A 23678-nucleotide genomic window follows, 5' to 3' on the forward strand; every position below is an offset into this window, starting at 1 on the left:
AGACAGAGAGATAAGATAGGGAAGTGGAGTGGGTGGGGTTGAGAAAGACAGAGAGATAAGATAGGGAAGTGGAGTGGGTGGGGTTGAGAAAGACAGGGAGATAAGATAGGGAAGTGGAGTGGGTGGGGTTGAGAAGACAAAGAGAGAGAGATAGGGAAGTGGAGTGGGTGGGGTTGAGAAAGACAAAGAGATAAGATAGGGAAGTGGAGTGGGTGGGGTTGAGAAAGACAGAGAGATAAGATAGGGAAGTGGAGTGGGTGGGGTTGAGAAAGACAGAGAGATAAGATAGGGAAGTGGAGTGGGTGGGGTTGAGAAAGAGAGAGAGATAAGATAGGGAAGTGGAGTGGGTGGGGTTGAGAAAGACAGGAGATAAGATAGGGAAGTGGAGTGGGTGGGGTTGAGAAGACAAAGAGAGAGAGATAGGGAAGTGGAGTGGGTGGGGTTGAGAAAGACAAAGAGATAAGATAGGGAAGTGGAGTGGGTGGGGTTGAGAAAGACAGAGAGATAAGATAGGGAAGTGGAGTGGGTGGGGTTGAGAAAGACAAAGAGATAAGATAGGGAAGTGGAGTGGGTGGGGTTGAGAAAGACAGAGAGATAAGATAGGGAAGTGGAGTGGGTGGGGTTGAGAAAGACAGAGAGATAAGATAGGGAAGTGGAGTGGGTGGGGTTGAGAAAGACAGAGAGATAAGATAGGGAAGTGGAGTGGGTGGGGTTGAGAAAGACAAAGAGAGAAAGATAGGGAAGTGGAGTGGGTGGGGTTGAGAAAGACAGAGAGATAAGATAGGGAAGTGGAGTGGGTGGGGTTGAGAAGACAAAGAGAGAGAAAGGTGGAAGGAAAAATGGGCAGAGTAATCAGATGGAGGGAAGAGGTGCAGTGATAAAAAGAGTGGGGAGAAATGGAAAAGGAGATGGTGATGGGAGAAGAGACAGGGAAGGAAGGGGGAGGGTGAAGAAAAAAGGGGTGACAAATCGAGGTAAGAAATGATGACAAAGAGGTTGGGAGTGATCGAAAATGGAAAGGGTGTTGAAGGATGTCCAAGTTTCATAAACTAGATCCATATTCTTTTTAAGTTATCACATTTCAAAAACTAAGCTTGGTTAAGATTCCAATGTTGATTTCCCCCAACATGGTCTAAGTGCATTGACCCTAAATGACCTCTGACCTTGGTCATGTGACCTGAAACTCATGTAAGATGATCAGTGATACTTGATAAGTCTGATATCAAAGTTTCATAAACTTGGTCCATATACTTCCTAACTTATGATGACATTTCAAAAACTTAACTGTAGATTAAGATTTCAATGATTACGACGCTGCCATCAGAAATACAGCAACCTACACACTCAATCTGCTATGCAGGCGAGACAACAAAAATATAAATCCAGCGATCCGTCGCTAAACTTCATCTCACCCGGCCCGGATAGTCACGGCTAACTGTCCTACGCCCCAAAATGCAAAGTTTAACCATTGATTGTGAAACTGATTTTATGATTGACCATACACATTAATCAATGGAATTGATCTTAGATATCAACCCGATGATTAACAACTATGCTTCATGATACAGGCCCTGGTAAATAACTTACCTGTGCCCATGATGAACCAAACTCTTCTACAAGTTTCTTGAGATTGAGTGTAGCAGCTTCTCTGATGGCATATACTGCAAGAACCAATTGAAAAAATTCAAAGAATTTCAATTCAATCCACTTTGGCTTATTATATATGAGTAGTTACAATACAGCACAACACAACATGTTAGTCTGAAGAATAATAATGCAATGTTTATTGCTATTATTATTATTTGTTGGTTATCACCTGTGCCTGGGAGGCAAAAAGTGAACTGAATCACCATGACCCGTAGGTCTCTCCTCCTGATATAACTGATTGGGGGATTGCAGGTGGACCGCTACACCAGGGTTTCCCCTTTACTCTCATATGAAAAGTGCAGTGGGTTCTTATCATGCAAAGGCAGTGACTCGCCTCTACACAGGGCCACTAATTAACGATCTTTCCGTGGGACGGAGTGTTGTGCACTGTAACATAGCCTGCATCTATGAACGGGGGAGACGTTTACACACAACGCAGGCTTCAGTCATCTGCCCAGGGGTGGACTCAAACCCAAGACCTTTGGTTCGGCAGGCAGACACTTAAAACTACTGAGCCAACTTCGCTCATACATGAGAAGAGAGAGATTGTACATTTTAGTTATCAAATGTTGCTCGGTTGAGAGTGTAATCTGTGCTGCTGCAGAAGAACCTCTGATTGCTAGTGTATAAGAACCCAACATTGATTTTCATAATGAATTTTCAAATAATGTCTCCTCAATTTAAACGCAGATGTTACGAGCTCTTTGATGATTCTAAACCTTACGATCAATTCAATAGTCTTTACTCCATTGTTTTATCCACCAATAAAACTGTAACCGTTCGTGATGGCAACAACTCCAATCGAGCCCTAAAATGCTATAAAAACTCTCTAACATAACAGATATTCATAGCAGGATTGTGTAAAACGATCTAACATTTAGTGGATCACCTAACACAGTTATGTTTTCCCTTGTGCTCATCCTTCACCCTTGGAGCTTTGGAAAAATTATTAACACTCATTATAACTCCAGCGGTCTCTGGAATGATATCGTCCACCATATCAGTCAATAACTGTATACTATTTGCCGCATATAGACTTACCATTGTCAACGAGCCATGACATACATAGATTATTCAGCTTTTCATCATAGAACTCTACACCCTACATCAAGAATAAAACAACCAAGAAAAAAAAATGCATTAGAAAACACCAAACAAACAGTGCAGGGTGCTACATAACTTTTTAGAAGCGTTGGAACACACTTGCCCAAAAATCCATTTCACTTGCCCGAAAAAATCACTGAAAAAAAAAGTTTTACCTCTAGAAAGGAAAGTTTTGCAGTTATTCAAACCATTGACCTTGTTCTCTCTTTTGAGATGAATTGATCTGGTTGCATTTCTTTTTTCGAAAGTGATTTTATCGACCCTAACTTTTGTCATTCAATTGTGAGAATTTTGCCTGCCCGATTCCGGCAAGTAGTTTTGGTCTTTACTTCAAAACACTTGCCTGACTCCAACTTTTACTTGCCCCGGCAATCTGGCAAGTGCTTACGTAGCACCCAGCAGTGTTCAATTCTTTTCTTTTTTTGTAGAACAGTCAGTACAACATATTAAAGGGAAATCCAGACCAAAAGAAAGTGTTTTCAGAAAAAACAAAAAGCAAAAAGACAGATAGTTGAAAACTTTTAACAATATCAAACTAGAAATAAGAAAATTATGAATTTTCTGAAGTTGAAAAAGTTTGTAACATGATTATACCAATGGATACTTCAAATTGGCCGAATTGGTAAAATGATGGTGATTTATGAAGGTATGGACTATTCTCCGCTCGAATACACAAAATGGCTAAAAATATGATTTCTTTCAAAAGCTTGAATTCAAATGGCATCTTTGATGATTTTAAACAAACCATGTTTGGTGCATGTCTAAACTGCACAAGAACCTTGCTCCACATAATATTCAACCAAAATTTCTGCTGTTTGTTTTGGTATACTTTGAGCATCAGCAATTTAAAACAGCATTCATTTGCGGTGTACCTTTTTTACTAACACAAAAAGAACTTCATTCAGGAATGTCACAAGGAATTAATATTCAAGCCAGAAAATTATGTAGCGTGGGCATTTTTGTAGGGAGAATGCATTTTCTTTGGCCTGAAAGTAAATTGCTTAGGCCCGATTTAAAGCTTAAAACTAAAAGAAGCATCCCTACTCATAAACCTGATGTATATGACATCATGAATCTCCCTCACAGGATATAGGAATACATGTTAACAGAGTTGTCAGAGATTTGCTAGCTGGAGATCACCAACACATACATGGCAATGGCTCCAGCCTCTAAGACAGTGGCGCAATGGCCCATCGGTTTCTCCGACTTCCCCTCATCGACTTACCAGTTGTGAAGCTAGTAGTGGCATGTACTCTATGATAGCAAGTCGAACCCTCCATTTGTTGTCCTCCGCCAGTTCTACGATGGCTGGGAGTAGGGACTGTGCTAGTTGGCTGATGCCAATGACCTTGTTGACACAGTCAAGGTTACTGATGATGTTCAGCCTGACCTCGGGGCATTCGTCCTTCAGTGCAATCAAGAACAGCGGTAACAAGTGCTCTATAGTCCTGAACAAGTAGAAAACATTACATAATAAATACAATTCAGTTAGATACGCGTTAAGGTACATCCTGTGCTCCGTAACACAAAAATCAGCGATCAATTGCTAAATGAACTGACCAATCAGCATCAATATTACAAAATACAGACCAGGAATATTTCATATTTGCTATTCATCGCCTATCTTCATGGTAAGGGACCTGGTTGGACGAGACCTAAATAAGGACTACACTTAATTCAGAAAAAAGAATTCCCTGCCTTCCACATTCTCGCCTCTCCACTTCACTAATACCTCCATCCACCTTTCCTTGCAGGACTCACCACATGGTATAAGGCAAACCCACTTCCTCGACGTGAATATTATTATCATTATCTCAGATATAGACCCTGCTGCCTAGTGAAAGGGGTGAAGAGCTTCAAGGAATGAATCCTTCCACATCTCCGCCTGTGGCGGGTGCAGCACAGGGTGGATAAATCTCTTGCTGAAGAAAATTAACGTCATAGCTGGGACTTGAACCCATGACCCTCTGGTAGTGTCCCAATCAATCGCTTGAATGGACTGGGTGAGCACCGTAAGTGGCATTAGTTGCCTTTGTCTATCTTTCCAGTTTTCCTCAACTTCAAGCGCTACATTCAATACAGGGTGGGGGGGGGGGGGTTTAGGGTTATGGCACATCTTGTAATGGTATAGGTTGCACGGACATTGGGGTTATAAAAATTGACCCCCATCAAATGTCAGCTTAGTGTTAACTCTTTAACGTGCCATGAACACATATCTGTGCATCCACTGGAGAGCCATCAACACATTTTCTTGCAATGGTCATACAGCTATTGTTACGCCTATTGCATTTTGAGAAATGCATAGCATGCATGAGCGTTTCCATCGTTCAGTTCAGCTTATGGTCTAGAGGTTTAACATCATTTTCTCACGAGTGATTCCTTTTTTTATTAATGAAACAAATATTGACTCTTTGAAAAAAATATGGCACTCGCTGATTACAGTGAAAGGCACATTAAACATACAGGACATGACCAGGGACCTAAACTTTGCAATCGATTGTGGGCCTGATTTTCATGATAGATCACACATAATGAATCTATGAAATCAATCTTAGATATCAGTCCCATGTTCTAGCCTAAGCTTTCTGTTCCCGACACCCACGTGGTCCCGTCGCAACTTGCTATAATAAAATGGAAAAGATGAAGGCAGGAGGGTAACGGATCCCCCCTCCCACTCCCGCCGCTCTATGCTCAAACAGTCAGATTACTTACCTCTCCTTCCCAAGAATAGGCGAAAGTCCCATGATGACGGAAGCAAGAGCGCTCTTCACATGCTGATTAGGGTCACTTACAAGGTCCTGAATAATAACAAAAACATATAAAAAATGACATTTATCACATGCTTTACTTTTTTTTCATCTCATTAGCAAAATTGTCTGAGAGAGAAAAGGGTAGAAATGCCCCAAAAGACAAAATCTCATTCATTTTGTGTTTTCACCACTTTGTCTGTATCATAATACAAGTGCTACCAAGGTTCATTACAAAGGCCCGTATTACAAGGTCGGGTTTAAGTTAAAGTCAGGTTTAAAGTTGTGGTTAAATATGGGAAGCCAAACGTATCCATTTTTTTTATTAAGTTGTATGTTTCTTATGTTTACTGTGCTCTTTCCTGATTCATCAATGGTTAAGACAATAATCTTTTTATACTTCCTAGACAATTATGAATGATTTGAATGAGCTGAAGTATTATACCTCTACTGTTAGTGATTTATGTAACGATTGGCTCTCCATACTTAAACCACAACTTTAAACCCGACTTCAGAATACAGGCATATAAGTCTGAGAAGTGTGTTGGTCAACCACTTTTTTAAAAAAGCATAGGCCTTGAGGGATAAAAAAAAATTAAATAGAATCTATTAAGCCTGAGAGAAAAACCTGAACAATCAAATCATTAAATCAGTTTACAACCAATCACAAAACGAATACTACTTTTTACACTAATTGAACGTTTGCCAGATGTTGCAGAACTGATTTGAGACATTCTACTTTCAAGAGAACATGGCTTTAAGTTTTGATACACAATGTAAAGTGCAACACAACGAATTAAATTTATGCGAAACTTTCATGAATTCCAAAACATCGTAACCCTTCCAAGAAATGACAATGAAGGCCGCACCGGCGGCAACAAAATATTTTAATAATATCCAACATTTATATAGCACTTAATACAAATGTTTCGAAGCGCTACATACTATTACCCCTGCTTTAGCATGGCTACTCTGACTGGGCGCACGAGCATGCAAGGAATTCCTTCCTACCGGGTACCCATTTACTACAGCTGGGTGGAAAATGTGGCAAATGTAGATAAACGCCTTGCCAAAGAGCGCGAGTGCTGCAGTGGGATTCAAGCCCCGGACCTTGTGGTTCAAAGTCCGGAGACTTATCCACTGAGCCGCAACATCTCTACATGAAGAAAATTTGATGAAACGTCTTGAAATATTGACCTTGATACAGGGCAGAAGCTCTGTCATGATGGCCTCCTCCCTCATGTCTTCGGACAGGTGCTCACAGAACGCCTTGACTTTGTGAGCAGCGGCTGCTCTGACCTCTGCCTCGCAGTCTTTCAGGAGACCCTTGAAGGCCCGCACCAGGTCGTTCTTGGTTATTTCGGGACCCACTGCATCTTGTAACTAGGAAAGAAGAGAAGGGGCTTACAGATCACTGAAACGATACATCAGCGCAGAGATGCCAACCTCTTGACACAAAAAATCAGACTGAATATCCTCAAAAATCATATTTTTTAGTGAAAAATCATATTTTCACAAAAACTCAATATGACCAGTGCAAGCCTTGAATTAAGCAGCTGCAGGCCGGGGGCAATTTCTTTTTAAAAATTGCCCCCGGCTCGCGAGCTTTTTACAGGAACCGGGGGGGGGGGGGGCAATTTTCTGGAACAAGGGGCAATTAAAAAAAAAAGAATATAACTGTGAACCACACTCCAAATTTGTTTATAGTAAGCGCAGCTCCTGCAATTTTAAATTAGTATAGAAATAGCATGCTAAGTAATGGGTTTATTCAAACAACTAAGAAATCACTGAGATTTAAATGTTTAAGTGTGTTTTGACACCCTCACTCCACATCCCCTTTACATGGGCTTATTTACTTTTCATCTTTAATGAACCACAAACAATGAACCCCCCCCCAAAAAAAAAAAAAATCTAAATAAATGAATAAAATAAACATAAAAAAGAGAGAATTCAGATCAAATAATAAATTTACAAAAAAAAAATTAAAGGTTTTTTTTCATGGTTAGAATCACGGGTGTGGGTGAGTGTTTGTGTATGATTGTGACTGTGAGGTGCACTTGGATTGCATATAAATTATATTAAAGAAATGAAGAAATTAAATCAATATCTAACTCAGTCTATTCAAATTCCAGCACATAGCCACAGGCTACATGTAAATTTTAAATGTACATGTTTTGTAGGTTCATGTACCTTAAGTTTTTCAAAAGTTATTTGAAAACACAGATCTCCACAGAAAATGCCTTTCATTCTGGGAGAGTCTAAATTCTGTAAAAATGTATTCATTAATAACTTAAATATTCATCACAATGAAGAAATCATGAAGTTTTTTTTACAGTTTTCAAAAATTAACATGAAATCTAAACTCTATCTGAAACAGAAAATCACCATCACTTAGGCCATTACTGATAGAATTCTCACCCAGATCTCTGGCAGAGAATATGAGCTCAAACTGGCTAGCTAACAGCATCCAAGTACCACACTCACGTGCACGGCGTCCTATTTTTTTTTTTAGATGGAGCCTTGTTTGATGATTTATTGTCTGATATTTACTTCTCACCAAGAAAGAAATTAAAAAGCTATAATTCACAACTATTGACGTTGGATTAATAAGGCTCCGTTTTGACAAGCAAAGTCGGCGACTGTGAGGATACAAGACTCGCATATCCTGTGTTGTAAACGGGGATTTATCTCCTGTGCAATTCAAATTACTATATCACAGAATTGTGATATCCTAACTGGAAATGTGTGCATTAGAAATTGCACATGGTGAAGTAGGGAAATATTGTTACCGCTATTGGAAGCACGCGCGTACATGTATTACAGGAAAAAAAAGACGGATGTAGCTCACTTTTTATGGTACTGAAAAAAACACGCACTTGGCAATTTGAAACTGTGCTTATCGTAAATTGAAAGTTACTTGATTTGGGCTTTTCAGATATTTAAGTTACATGTATGATATGGCTTCACTGCTCACTCACGGGCGGGCGCATACATACACAACACACATATATGGGACAAAAACAGGACTATGACAGAAAGTCGGGAAATCGTATTTTTGATGTCCAAAATCGTACTGTCGTATTTTACTTGTTTTATCGTACTAAATACGATAAAATCGTACTGGTTGGCATCTCTGTCAGGGGCCTTGTCTTACAAAGAGTCGCGATTGATCCAATCAACCACAACTACAGATGTCAACATCTAAAATCCATGTTTAATCAAATTATTTTCTAGATATGGTGCATATATTATATTCATACATTTGTTTTCTTGACAATGCAGAGTGCTTCTCTTTGACAAAGTATATAGTACAAATTTTCTGAAGAAAATATAATGAGGTTGATGGATTTCCATTGAGTTGATTGGATCAATCGTAACTCTTTGTTAGGCAGGGCACGGATTGGTGTTTAACAGGATTAAATCAATCTTTCATTAGAAAATAAACAAATTAATGAAATCAATAATAATCAGTTATTAGAGATACATAACACCACATAAATAGTTTTTAACAAAGGTTTGAATCTGCCAAAATCTGTTATTGATCTTATAATAAGAGGTAGGCTGTTCCACAATTTTGGTCCCAAAAGCTCTATCACAATAAGGTCTTGGACTGTACTCGTATTTCAGAGAGATGATCCTTCGATTGTGATCAAGGATTTCGACTGGGTTGATATTTCTAAATCATATCACTGAGGTAAGCAGGGGCATCCCCATTAAAGGTAATGTTTAACTTTGTGAGCAGCCAATTTAAAAAATTCTCAAACCAAGATGAAACATGTGTACAAGTGCATGTATTAGAACTAATAAACCCTGAAAACAACCATTATTGAGAATGAAAAGCTAAAACTACAAGGCAAACCCCGATTTTGTAAATAGGCGTCTTATAGACACCTAAATAGTACACATAAGTGTATGGGATGAAATTAAGATGGTGTTTCCGGTCACTTTATATTTCAATTTTTGAAGCACTAAATAATTATTTTCGAACGCAATTTTTTCTGGGCTTCATTTTTGTAACATATCAAAGACACAGGTGACAAGTGTGACCTTCTAGCTCATATTTTTTAAAAGTCAAACCAATGTTAACCAATCACTTTAACAAAACACACAGATAAAATGACTATTAGATATTGTTTGAAAGTTTGCATGGTGGCATGTACAATTGCTGATGTGGTTTACGGTACATCATATGGAGTGTTATAGAAACAGTGGATAGAAGAGAAGAAAAGGATAGGAGAGAAAGTGGAGATTTGAGAGTAGAGTATTCTTTCTTGAAAGTAGTCCTGAAAAGGACTGTAAACCAGAAGGAATTGATGAGTAGGGAACAGCTTGAGTAGTAGAGCTGATGAGGAGATGCTGGCTTGAGTCGGCGAGTAGAGATGATGAGTAGTAGAGAGACTCGACGTTTCGGACAGGTTGACTGTCCGTCTTCAGGAGTGGAATACTCTACTCTCAAGTCTCCACTTTCTCGCCTATCCTTTTCTTCTCTTCTTCTATCCAATGTTTCTATAACAACTCCACATGGTGTACCGTAAACCACATCAGCAAATGAATATTAATCAACTTTAATCACCAACTCAATCTATCAATCCCTAAAACTATACATTTGCATGTATCATGAAAACAAGCAATTTCCAATGTACACAATGAGCTGTTTGATCTTAGAATTTGATAGCCCAAAACTAATTAGGTCATTATCACTCTCAGAGCTACTTATAATTGGACAGAATTTAAGGACAATCTGATTCTTTGGAATATTGCGAATAATGCCTCGGCGCCACCTATGGTTGGTAGCTAGGCATAACAGATCAATCTTATAGTAGGCTCGTGTGGTCTAGTGGTTAGAGCATTGGACTCATGATTGTGAGGTTGCGAGTTCAAATCCCAGGTCTAACATTATGTCAACTTTAACCCCCCAAAAAAGGGTCCAAGTGTAATTTTTGTAGTCTCAGGTCAGACACTGTGACTAACAAAGTTAGACGTAAAATGGTTCATTGGCAAGATACCAGATTGGCGTTGATGCAGCAGAGAGCTGCTTTGCTGAGTATCTACGGGAGTTACTTCAACAGAAAAAACACATATATATACCCACCTCTGTGAACTTATCTGCAACCATATACCGCACTCTCCATGACTTATCTTCTGCGCAGCCTCTCATAGTGGGCATGATGAGGTCTTCCTTATCCTTTTGCGGCAGTAGAGAGGCAATGTTCACACAAGCTTCCACGGCTAACAGTCGCACCGAGTCTTGCTGTGGATACAAAGTACAACAAAATGAAGAGATTCTTGGTCAAGAGCTCCTGTAGATAATAATAAGACATCTAACAGACACTACTGAGCAAAATGTATTGTTGCATGGCATAGGAGGTGATGTCAAAATATGTTTCAATTCATTAGTAAATAAATGCAAATGCAATATGTGTAAGGCCTACTAGCTAAATGCGCAGTACTATTGCAAATATAATTTGTGCTTGATGGATTTTGCTATTTGCTTTCAACCAATTCTTACCTCATTTTCATAGATTAACTTACAAAAACAATGTTGAATAGAGTATCTTTCTTTCACCTCCTGCAAAATCTCATATTGTCACTCTCATACCTCTTTGCTTTTTTACATAATGACACAAGAATAGGTAAAAATCATCCCAAAACATGATCAAAAGTAATTACCTGTTCGTCACTCGCTAGGTTGTTGAACATAGGAATGAGATCAGACTTGACATATTCGCTTTCTACTACTTTGGCAAATTCACCCAGTTTACTGGCAGCAGCTCTCCTTACCATAGGGGTGTCATCACTACATAGATTGTTGAACAGTCTGATAAATGTGGAAGGAAAATGGTGGAAATAGTATCAATATAAGAACAAGTAAAATGCTGCTAGCCATCTCACCTGCATCACGCAATTCATCATAGCAGTAGTGCTGACTTTGAAAACTACTATAACTCGCACAAGATGTTCAGTGATACTTGGTTACTCTTATTTCCACGTTTTATGAACTAGACCAATACACTTTACAGAGATAGGATGGTAATTCAACAAATACCCCCAATGTGGCCAAAGTTCATTGACCTCACATGACCTTTGACCTTGATCACGTGACCTGAAACTTGCACAGGATATTCAGTGATACTTCATTACTCTTATGTCCAAGTTTCAAAAGTCAGATCAATAAACTTGCAAAGTTACGATGGTAATTCAACAGATACTCCTATTATTGCCAAAGTTCATTGACCTTTGACCTTGGTCATGTGACCTAAAATGCGCACAGAATGTTCAGTGATACTTGATTACTCTTATGTCCAAGTTTTGTGAACCAGACCAACATACTTTTAAAGTTATGATGGTAATTCAACAAATACCCCCTATTCGGCCAAAGTTCATTGACCCTAAATGACCTTTGACCTTGATCATGTGACCTAAAACTTGCACAGGATGTTCAGTGATACTTGATTACTATTATGTCTAAGTTTCATGAATCAGATCCAAAAACTTGTAAAGTTTTGATTGTAATTCAACAAATCTGCCAAAGTTCATTGACCCTAAATGACCTTAGACCTTGGTCATGTGACGTGAAACTCATGCAGGATGTTTGGTGATACTTGATTAACCTTATGTCCAAGTTTAATGAACTAGGTCCATATATTTTCTAAGTTATGATGACATTTCAAAAACTTAACCTCAGGTTAAGATTTTGATGTTGATTCCCCCAACATGGTCTAAGTTCATTGACCCTAAATGACCTTTGACCTTGGTCATGTGACATGAAACTCTTATAGGATGTTCAGTAATACTTGATTAACCTTATGGCCAAGTTTCATGAACTAGGTCCATATACTTTCTAAGTTATGATGTCATTCCAAAAACTTAACCTTAGATTAAGATTTGATGTTGACGCCGCCGCCGCCGCCGTCAGAAAAGCGGCGCCTATAGTCTCACTCTGCTATGCAGGGGTCCGTTGCAGAAAGAGTTGCGCTTAAACGCAAGTCAAAAAATCAATCGCAACTCCCAAATGCGCGCCGTTGATTGGTTGAAAATCAAGTTGCGCATGATTTTTGGAGTTGCGATTGATTGCAACTCTTTCTGCAACGGGCCCCAGGTGAGACAAAAACGTTGTATGCAATAGTATTGTTACTCCTATCTGACATCTGAGCAGGACACTTCCAAATCTGCGAGATAGATTGCTGAAGAGTCTGATCAATGAGGAAGGAAAATGGTGGAAATACTATTAGTGAAAAAAACGTTGCATACAATATCATATATCTGACATCTCAGTTGGTAATTTCCAAATTCATTTTGGGCGATTTCAAGTACAATGATAAAATCTGGTGTTGGTGTTGTCACACCAGCCACAACATCATACTTGAAATGATGCTGGTGTTCGGATCCACCTCGGAAATGCGACATATTTCCGGCACTTAGGGTTGAGACTTGAGAGCTGGTGTTGACAATTTACATGTAATTTCCCCATACCAATTCCAACCCCCAGGGATTAGGAAATTTGTGATTTCAAGTTCGGTATTTGTGTTGGTGATTTGAAGCCCACGAACAGTTGTTAACACTTTATAGCAGGCAATTTACTAGATAGTTCCCAACTCAAGGCCAGTAAATGAATATTGGACGACTGGTCTTTGAGTATGAAAGGTCAAAATTACTCTCCTCCTTTTGCCAATCGACATTCAGCTCTTTTTTTTTTTTAGCAGCAGCTCTCTCAATCATTAAAGGTGTCATAACTACAACCCGGCAGGGCAAGTGATGACACAAGATCTTGTAGAAGCCTGTTTGAATAACTTGCGGCTTATCACTTTGGATATCTCATTGTAAAGACGACATAATCGATACAACTGATAATGCCCTTACATAGATACTCTCTCGCATCTGGGGGCCCGTATTAACACAAAGCTTAGCGATGATCATAGAACATTTTTCTACGATTGCTTCCATCATCTACAAAGTAAAATCAAGCGTACAATTGATTGCTAACCTCTGTGTTATGGAAACCAGGGCTCCGTAACACAAAGGTTTGCGATGGATTGCAAATATGAAAGAACCGCTCTGATTGGTTTCTGGTCAGTATTTTAAACCAAAGGCGCGTGTAACATTGATATTGATTGGTCAGTTCATTTAGCGATTGATGGCTAATCTTTGTGTTACTGAGCCCAGGGTCCCGTAACACAAAGGTTAGCGATTAATCGTAAGCTTGATTTTTTTAACGATTGATTGTACATTGTAGTCAATGAAATCAAACGTATAAAAATGTTCTACGATCATTGCTAAGCTTTGTGTTACGGGCCCCAGGTCTTTGTTGTTTCTGTTTATATTTGTGTCATAGAGGGCGCTGTTTAGCAGCTAGCACAATTTTTATATTGCTCTGATCGACATGCTACTTTTCGCTTAAAATTACATATTTTAGATCCGAATTGTGAACATTGGAATGAATGTTTATGTTTATTGGACAGTCTGGACTTGTTTGGGTAACTTTGATGTTTGTCCAGGTTTTTGTTTGGAACTTTTCATCATTTCCTATATATTATCGTCGTTAAGTCATACTACAAATGGCAAAGTACAGTGACATGGTATATGAATATACACGCCAACATACAAGCTGGACATACACGTTCAGAATCCTGCTTCTGACGGTTATCGCTACCATTGTCTGGTTAGCGATAATAATGGCTGGGGACAATAGCCACCTCTCAGACAAAGGACTGCTTCGCTATTCTTTATTTTTGCAGTTTTTTTCCATAACTTTCTACACGATATTCAAATTTTTGCAATTTATTTCTTAAAACACTATTCTTTATACCAACTATTTCAACTTCAAGTAAAACTATATATAAGTTCATACTCAATCGTTTATTATGTCTCAAAATTTTACTGGAGTATTAATTGGTTATTGGACATTTCTTTCAAAAAAATTGTTTATTTTCAATGTTGTTGCGGTTATGATTTACATCAAATATTTCACTGTTTATGTTTATATATTATGTCTTTACTTTGTAAATCTTTCTCAATTCAGCCACTGGCTGCGATGAAATGATAATAAAACCTTGAATTCAATTCATTCATTTTCTACTTATCACCACCCTCATCATCATACTATGGATACATATTAGAATACTCACGATCTTAACTCTGCTTTATACGTATTCTTGCATCTTGTGTAACAGACGCTAAAGAGGCCGCATGCCGACGTCCGTGATGTAAACCAGTCCCCACCCGCCAGACGTTTGACCATTGGGATAAATTGATTCTCTAAGTCAGCTGTGCTGTGTTCACCGGAAAGATTACGCAAGCTTTCCACGGCTTTATCCCTCACTACGGTCTCTTCAACGGTGGCTAAACTTTCCAGGGGAGGCTGTATGGAAGGTGCGATAAAAGCAGCAATAGAAGATGAGTACATGTGGCTCGGTAGAAAAGACACGTCATTAAATCACAAGGTTCGCATCCCACCACAGCACTCGCATCCTTCAGCAAGGCATTAATCTACACTTGCCACTCTCCACTCAGGTGTAGTACATGTACATCAAATAGGTAGGAAAAAATTCATTGAATTACTCGATCAGAATAGCCGTGATGAAGCCGTTATCATAGTATGCAGCGCTAAGAAACATTGTATTAAACGCTGTATAAATGTTGCATTTCATCATGATTACATTGTTCACTACTCTACATTCTAGGATGCTTTAAACCCAGGTGAGGTTCATGGGTACATTTACAAGATGAATTTCTTGAATGCACTGTGGGCTGCTGATGAGGCAGCAGCTGGAGCTAGAGCTGGGTTAATACAGTTTGTTTTCATTGTCAAAAATAAATTCAGTCAGGTCTTATTCCAACGGAATAGGAGCTAGTTTGAGCCTTTTTTCATTTCATAACAAAAAAAAAATATATTACACATCGCCATCAAAAGCTGGATCTTAACCTGTGCCCATTGCATACAGTGCTGAGCCTAATTGTAAATGACTGGGTATATCCTTTACTATACATGTTGCCCACAATTTGTTACAAAAATAATTTCATTGGCTCAGCTCGAAATAATACACATTTTTCAAATGCCTGATTTTCCAAAACTTCAATCACCAGCCCTTCCTCCCCCTGCTAATGATTACTTACCAATAAACAAGATACATGTTCTTGGCCACCGACGAAGGGAGTAAAAGTACCAAGCTGCTCTGCCAATGCCAAAAGGACTTCGTCTTCATCATAAATGGTATCTTTAAAAAAAAGGAAAAAAACAAGATTTCAATACACTTATGAAATATCTTCTCCATTTTCTTGAAATGCATCTGCCTTCTACCCATGGGGCAGAAATCAAAATAAAAAATACAACTTTTAAACAGATGAAATCAAGGGATCAGAACCAATGGAAAGTTGTCTTTACCTTTATCGTAATGACAAACAGCAAATTTTAAATTCCCGTATACCTGTGCATTGCCGGTATACTGATTTGAACTTCATGCAAGTTTTCTGGTTATTTATCTTGTGCTCGGTCCGACTTAATTCAAATTTCAATTGAAGTACTCCATGGATTCCCTTTTGCCTTTCAAACAACTTTCATTCAGGTCGAATTTATAAGGGGAAGTTCACCCTGAAAATAAGTTTGTATTATTAATAATAGCAGAATAACTGAAGAAAATAATTGGGGCAGGCTTGATGAAAGTCCATCAAAGAATATAAAAGTTATGACTTTTTTCAAGTCTTTAATTTGTAAGAAAACTTGCCAGCAGCTTTCCCCACGTAAATCAGGTTCATCAACTCCATGAATCATGATTTAATACGTATACAATCACATTTAGTTTTCAAGAAAATGTTATTTGGTGGAATTTCAATCTCAAAACATATATGGAGGGGCTGCTCGTGTGTATCACAAAATAAAAATTTCTCAAAATTAAAACTCAGCTCTTCTCTGTCGGATTTTCATTTAACATTCATCAATATTATTGTCAATTTTACAGCTTTTATCAAAACTTACTTACGTGTATTACCAACTTTTATCAATATCAACTTACTACCAACTAGTTATCAAAACTGACTTACTTCCAGAATGAACACATCCCTGAATTCTGATAATATAAAGTCTCTTACCTGTAAGGAATGGTATAAGTTCTGCCCTTGTTCTTTCTTCACCCAATGCTAAAGCGATTGTAGACAGCTTTTTAATGCTTAGCAGTCTCCTCTGTTGAATGAAAAGAAATTATACAAATGCACAGTAAACAAATTTCACATTGTAAACCAGGCACTCAATATATTAAATGCGTACATGCATTTTCTCCTTCTACTCAAATTTTTGACGAGTAAATCTTAGATCCAGACCTGTATGAATGTTTAATAAAAATGGTATCTACTGGTCTAACGGGGACAGAGCAGTAGAAAAAAAATGGTATACATGTAGGTAAAAGGCCCTTGGAAAAAATGTCTTTCATTGGCCCAATTCACAAAGGTGGTTTTGAAAACAATCGGTTGAATCAATGGTTTATACAGATTTCCTGTATCCCTTATTTACCGCGTATATTATGTCCAATATTGATTGGATTGTCACAGTGCACCAAATTAATGCATGTTGCAGCAAGTGCTATTTCATTCATGAAACCACTGTTTTGGACAGTGGACTCATGAATGAAATAGCATACATGTATGGCAACAGGGCAGGCGTCAATTTGGTGCACTGTGACAAAAGCGCATATCAGTGATGGACATTTCTTAATATACAAAAAAGCCTAATTCATACAGGAAATCTACATAAACCATGGGTTTAACCAAGGCTCAACATACATGTACATGTAAGCGGTGGCCCGGGGCCACCAGAAATTCATCTTGGGCAACCATTATTGAAAAAAAGTTTTGGTGGCCCAAATCGGGCAACCAATAATTTTCGAAGTAACACAATTTTTCTCCCGATTTTGCACACATTTATCAACTTTCTATGTACAGTTCAAACTGCAAGCCAATTCGTCATGCACCCTTTTTGCTAATCTACACACAAATGCACACACAAAGATTGCATAGTCATGACAGTATGTAGGCCTACCGCTAACATACAGAAACTATTATTCAGCCGGCCACGCCATAACAATTTTTTAATTAACTTTTAATTAAAAAGTAAACTCTATTTTTGAAACTTTTGGGGTACAACATTTTCATACTTTATACATGTAAATTAGAACTTCCCAGAGATGCAACAATACAAGTATTGTATTATGAGAAATAACTTAAAAAAACATCCTAAAAATGTTACGTATGGGACATTCCATCCTTGGACAAAACCTTATTTGCATAATTAATCAGATGACACCACTTTTTTCCCAAAAAGTAATAAGATGTTAGGGGGTCCATGTCCCACCTATGACTAAATCTCACAAGTTTTATTTTAAATTTTTATGAGTATAATTGTCCCATACGTAGCACCCATTTTACCAATTATGCAAATTAGGTGCCGTAACGTTAGATCTAACATTCGGCGTAAACCCAATTTTCTGATCGTTTTTTTTTTTACATAAAATGTCACATTATGAAAAAGAAATCACATCCATATTTACGAAAAATGTTTAAAATTCAGAAATATCGTACATGTACCTTAGACAGCAGTTACCGCTAATTCCTTTCAAATGATGATCGAAACATCATCATCTTCGATCCTTTCTTTGGTCAATGTACATGTAAGTTGCCATCTTGGATGACGTCATCATCCTTACAGACGTATAATTTACATGTACCAGTCGCTATATATCGCGATTTGTGCCGCTGCTTTGCGCTTGTAGATGTGCGTGCGTTCAGAACTTGTCGCTCGCATTGATTGGCCAAGATATCGAAAATTTAATCGGAAAGCATTGATAAAAGCACAACTCATTTACAACTGCCATATTTTCCTCTCCAGCAGAAAATAAAAAAATTAAGGAATAACCCGGGGAATAACTCATCGGTAATGTATATTTTTGGAAAGTAACCTCGCCATAGCAAAAGATATTTAGTCTACTCTCCAAACGCCTCTGGCACTATCCTGGTTTAAAACTAAAAAGTCACCAGTCCATTCACTGCCATTTATTTTGTCAACACTGGCAGTGGCAACTTCTTTCAAAATTCAACCGAGTCCCATCGACTTAAAGGTCAAGTCCACCCCAGAAAAATGTTGATTTTAATAAATAGAGAAAAATCAAATTAACAAAATGCTGAAGATTTCATAAAAATCAGATGTAAAGTAGGAAATTTATGACATTTTAAAGTTTTGCTTATTTTTCACAAAACAGTGATATGCACAACTCAAATGAGACAGTCCATGATGTCCCCCACTCACTATTTCTTTTGTTTTTTGTTTGAATTATACATTTCATTTTTTACAGATTTGACAATAAGGACCACCTTGACTGAATCATATCTAGTATTAAACAATACTCATTCCACATGTTCAGGGAGGAATTAATCGTTGTTTCACTTGACAATGAGGAGAAAAATAGAATTTCCTAGGGCCTATTTCATATAGGGCCTAGGCCTAATAAAATACAAAAGAAATAGTGAGTGGATGACATCATCAGTCTCCTCATGCATTTGCATATCCACCAGGATGTGCATATATAACTATTTTGTGAAATTAAGCAAAACTTTAAAATGTTAGGCCTATAAATTTCTTACTTTGCATCCGATTTTAATGAAATTTTCAGTGTTATGCTTGTTGGATTTTTCTCTTTTTATTCAAGTCAACTTCTTGTTGGGGTGGACTTGTCCTTTATTTTATATAACAACAACACTAACAGTTAACACAACGATTTGCACACACAAAAAAAGTCGAGGTGACTAATTTCAGGCATGATAAGCACATATGACATAACTATAACTTAGGCCACGCCTCCTCATGTCCATGTTGCTATAAGGAAACGATCGAAAATATGAATTTTCTATTTCCATGATTTCATTTCACGTCTTAGACTTAGACCACTTGTTCACTGCTACCATCTGGCCTGCGGAGAATCTACAGGTAGGACTATGGTATGCCAATGCTGTATTGAGCACACACTTTAAAAAATCATTAAAATATCACTTTTGTGACCAAAATTACTAATTTCCATAGAGTTTTAATTTATTTATCATTAGTAACTTGGGAATAATTTTTGTATTCACCAGAGTGCTCCAAAACTTGAATTATGGGCATATTTTTGTGCACGCCCTCTATTGGTGGAAAGTAATATGGCAAGAAAATTTTCATTTTTTGATCTCTATTTTTAATTAAGAAAAAATGATATAAAGAATCAAATTTAAATAAGAGCCAAGCTGTCCTATGAATAACAGGTCTAATGTCAACTCACTCATGGTTTCAAATCGTCTCGTGTGTGAAGGATTCATATGCACCTGGTGCACGCGAATCTTTCACACCATCTTTACTAAAATAACTATGACTTTACATCATAGCTATGAAATATGATTTTTCTATAATACTTACCGAACCATATGGATCGTTTGTTGAACTCTCTTTCCTGTTTTGTTTAATAAAATAAGAGCATTTTTCGTGATCTTCACGTAGATTTCTCCTGCTCAGCGTGGATATCAATTTTTGCCTAAAGAGGGCGCGCGATATTATTCACAAGCCGGTTTGTTTACGATTTGCAAGTTGTACTGCTAGTTGCATTCTAGGCGCCCAGCATTATTTTCCTCTTTCTGTTTTTTTTTTGCCGTCATGTGGTATATTCGGTTGTAGCGCCATCAGCGATGATGAAATGTAAAAAGTCGCCTTGAAATGAAGAAAAATTCGTAATATGTCAACTATCTAGTGCTGTAGAATATGATTCATTTTTCACATGGAGTAACGATATTTCACCTGATTACAAACAGATCACAGTTGGAGAGCTAGGAAACTGACTGCATGACTCATGTTTTGAACGTTGTATCAATGTTTTTCTTCGAGCCCAGTGCACACCTTGCACGATCAAAAAAGGAAAAGGTTGTAAATAGGTATTTGTTCATTATTGTTGAACAAAATGTCAATGTATATAATTGCATAAGGTAATATGCAAAAGAATAATTGGGAATATGACATAATCAGCTTACTCATTGCACATATAGATGAAGACATACAGAGAATTATTATACTGAAATAACTTTAATAACTCTAATTTTGATAAAATGTGAAGTATTTTGATCGCCTGGTTGATGTGTTTCAACAATATTATCAGTCTAGGTTATGCAGATGATTATGTTTACACAGTAAACTGGTTAAAAGGTTGTTCAAAATTTCATACAACGTAGTTTGCTTTTTTAAAAACTTTACATAAGTCGTTTAACAATTTACAGAAGCACGTTGAAAACTGAGAAATTGGAATTTAGCAAAGTTTTTAAGATTTCTAACACTTTCTTGAATCTTTTAAACGTAAGTTTCATAAAGTTAACAACGTTATATAAGAAAAATGAAGATTATTTTGAATCTGTATCCATATACATCGTGATTTTGCCATAATGTTTCGCAAATAGATGTCACAGTGAATGAATAGCAGATCTAGCTCTACGTGTATATTTTTTGTTCCCAATGTTTTCAGTCCAACCATGCTTATTGCAAAGACGTGTTTGTTATTAATGTGAATGAGGTAAAAATAATTTTAAAAACTCATGTAAATTTGATAAGCAGAAAACATGTAATGTAGGCAATTTGTCAATACCTCTTCATTGAATTATTTCTCAGTATTGCTATGAAGTATGATGATATGACGAATATGATCTAGAACAAAATTTCTCCCGCATACATTCGTAATTCTGAAGGTTCGTTATTCCCGGAAAGTTCGGATATTCCGAAGTTCGTATTTCCGGAGGTTTGTAAGTCCGAAAACGAAATGAGATTCGTGATTCCGAAGGTTCATTAGTCCGAAAACGTAGTGATTAACGGAACTTATTTCGTTTTCGGATTATCGAACATCGAGGTATAGACAATTTACGTGTTTCGGAATTAAACCTTTGGAATAAAGAACCTTCGGAATTACGAAATGTAACCAATTTCTCCAACCTATGTGCAAACATGTTCAACGTTCGTTTGTGTTTGAAAGGTACATTAATTTTGCTCCATAAAATCATAATTCGATTTTTTAAGGGCAATTTCATGTAATCTTTATGAATAAAAAAAAATGTTCATTATTACGCTGACATAATTTTCCAAGTGTCGTTATTATCTTTCTTTTACACACAAAGTCATGTAATAACATTAATAAGTAATGCATGCATTGTATAACTATTGGAACGCTCAGAAAAAAAAGTACAGTAAAAATGGACAAATGAATTTCAAACAACATTTTACTTGTTTATGTTTGGTTTGTTATATTAACTAAATGTGTCTTTGCCTCCTAGATATTTGTTTGTGTGTTTTTCAGAGATGATGTGTGTTTGAGAGTTTGTGTTTATGAGTATATGAAAATAATAAGAATATAATCTACAACGAATTCTCCACACGGAAACTCTTTTTTTTTTTAGTTCACTTTTTTTCTTTGTGAACAATATTATCTAAAGTGTGTAAATGGTTGATTTGGGGTTTCAAAGTAGATTCAAATAAAGTTAATGAGTTCGGAGTTTCATCGTATAAAGGCGCAGTTTGACGATTTGACAAAAAATAAACACCCCAACAAAAACAACGGGCATAACGCTGAAAATTTTATCAAAATCGGATGTAAAAAGTTATGACTTTTGTAGTTTTGGTTCAATTCAATAAATTATATGCACATCCTGGTAAGAATGCAAACGAAGAGACTGATGACGTCATGCACTCACAAATGTATATGTATTTTATTATATGAAATATTATCCTCATTATCATTTTGAAACAGCATTTAATCCCTCCCTGAACTCGGAATCGTTTAATACTAGATTGTTTCAGTCAAGTTGGTCCTTAACTATTGTGAAATAAGTAAAACAATGAAATATTCTATAATTCAAACAATAAACCCAAACTTGTGGCTGAAGGACATTATTAACTGCCTCATTTGCATGTCACTGAATTGTGCATAGATGCACAATGTTTTGTGAAAAATAAGCGAAACTTTAAAATGTCATAACTTTCTTGTTTTACATCCGATGTCGATGAAATTTTCAGTGTTATGCTTTTTGGATTTTTCTCTTTTATTCAAATTATCTTTTTGCTTGGGTGGACTAGTCCTTTAATTTTCAAGTCAGTATAGTGCCTATTCATGCACTCTAAAAACAAATCAGTCAACTGGTTAATAGGGTCTGCTGGGAGCAACTGTTATTATTGTCAAATTTGACTGTGTTCTAGTCGTATTTTACTATATAGAACATAGTTATTTCTGACCAGAATATATGTCAAAACTGTGATTATCAGTGATTTCCATATCAGTTGCACCCAGATGACTACTGGTCTAGTCAATTTGAGTGATTTGTTTTAAGAGTGTGTATAGTAAAAATTTCAGCTTATGTTCGCGCTCGACTCATGTGAAACCGGCAACATACTTCTTGTCCGCTTTTCCCTCTAAATACTGGGGTCCGTAACACTCTTTTTAATAATTTTTTTTTCAATTCAAATAAACATTTATTTTCCTCCATTTTACAAAGTTACATTCATTATTGTTCACAAGAATACACTTCAAATCAATTTCTATAAAGAATATAAATATAAACAACTAAATGTGTAAAGAGGAAGGCGTATGTCCCTAGAAGCATAATGCTTGTGGCGGGATACGCATGTGGACAAATATATACAATACACAAAATACAATACAAAGATAAGAAGGGCGAGGAAAGGAGAAGAGAAGTAGAAAAGAAAACGGGAAGAAAACGAGAGAGGGAGAAGTGAGCAGGAAGGCGGGCGGGCATGAGTTACCGAGTACCTAGCAAGTAGAGCGTACAACAATGTATGATGGAGAGAGGGAGAGATAAAAATAATAATGCCGCAACATTTGCACATTATTCATGTTAACTTAAGATCAATAGGAATGTAAGGTATTAGGATATTCAAGCATAGGATGATAAAATTGATTTTTTAATCTTAAATTTTAAGCTAGTTGCTGACAAGGATTTTTTATGTAGTCTGGAAGATCATTCCACATTTTCGGGCCAGAATAACGGATGTTGTGTTGAAAGATAATCTTTTTGTGTTTAGGAATATATATTTGGTTATTTGTTCGGGTATCAAAATGATGTATATTTGATACATGCGTAAAGAAATCACGAAAATTTTCTGGAATTTGAGAATTTAAG

The 23678-nt window shown here is 37.0% G+C and overlaps 1 protein-coding gene across 1 annotated transcript in view; it reads right to left on the reverse strand.

Moving 5' to 3' along the window:
• LOC121420316 (serine/threonine-protein phosphatase 2A 65 kDa regulatory subunit A alpha isoform-like) overlaps positions 1 to 23678 on the reverse strand; it is a 39510-nt gene that overhangs the window by 13217 nt on the left and 2615 nt on the right. Inside the window, exons 2-11 of the mRNA XM_041614901.1 lie at positions 16584 to 16674; positions 15612 to 15712; positions 14624 to 14856; positions 11169 to 11316; positions 10591 to 10749; positions 6696 to 6881; positions 5464 to 5549; positions 3977 to 4199; positions 2689 to 2749; positions 1588 to 1661 (exon numbers count right to left, since the gene is read on the reverse strand). Of these exons, the coding sequence (XP_041470835.1) occupies positions 1588 to 1661; positions 2689 to 2749; positions 3977 to 4199; positions 5464 to 5549; positions 6696 to 6881; positions 10591 to 10749; positions 11169 to 11316; positions 14624 to 14856; positions 15612 to 15712; positions 16584 to 16674 (1362 nt within the window). The remainder of the gene's footprint in view (positions 1 to 1587; positions 1662 to 2688; positions 2750 to 3976; positions 4200 to 5463; positions 5550 to 6695; positions 6882 to 10590; positions 10750 to 11168; positions 11317 to 14623; positions 14857 to 15611; positions 15713 to 16583; positions 16675 to 23678) is intronic.

This window comes from Lytechinus variegatus, chromosome 8, assembly GCF_018143015.1.
Source record: "Lytechinus variegatus isolate NC3 chromosome 8, Lvar_3.0, whole genome shotgun sequence".
NCBI lineage: Eukaryota > Metazoa > Echinodermata > Echinoidea > Temnopleuroida > Toxopneustidae > Lytechinus > Lytechinus variegatus.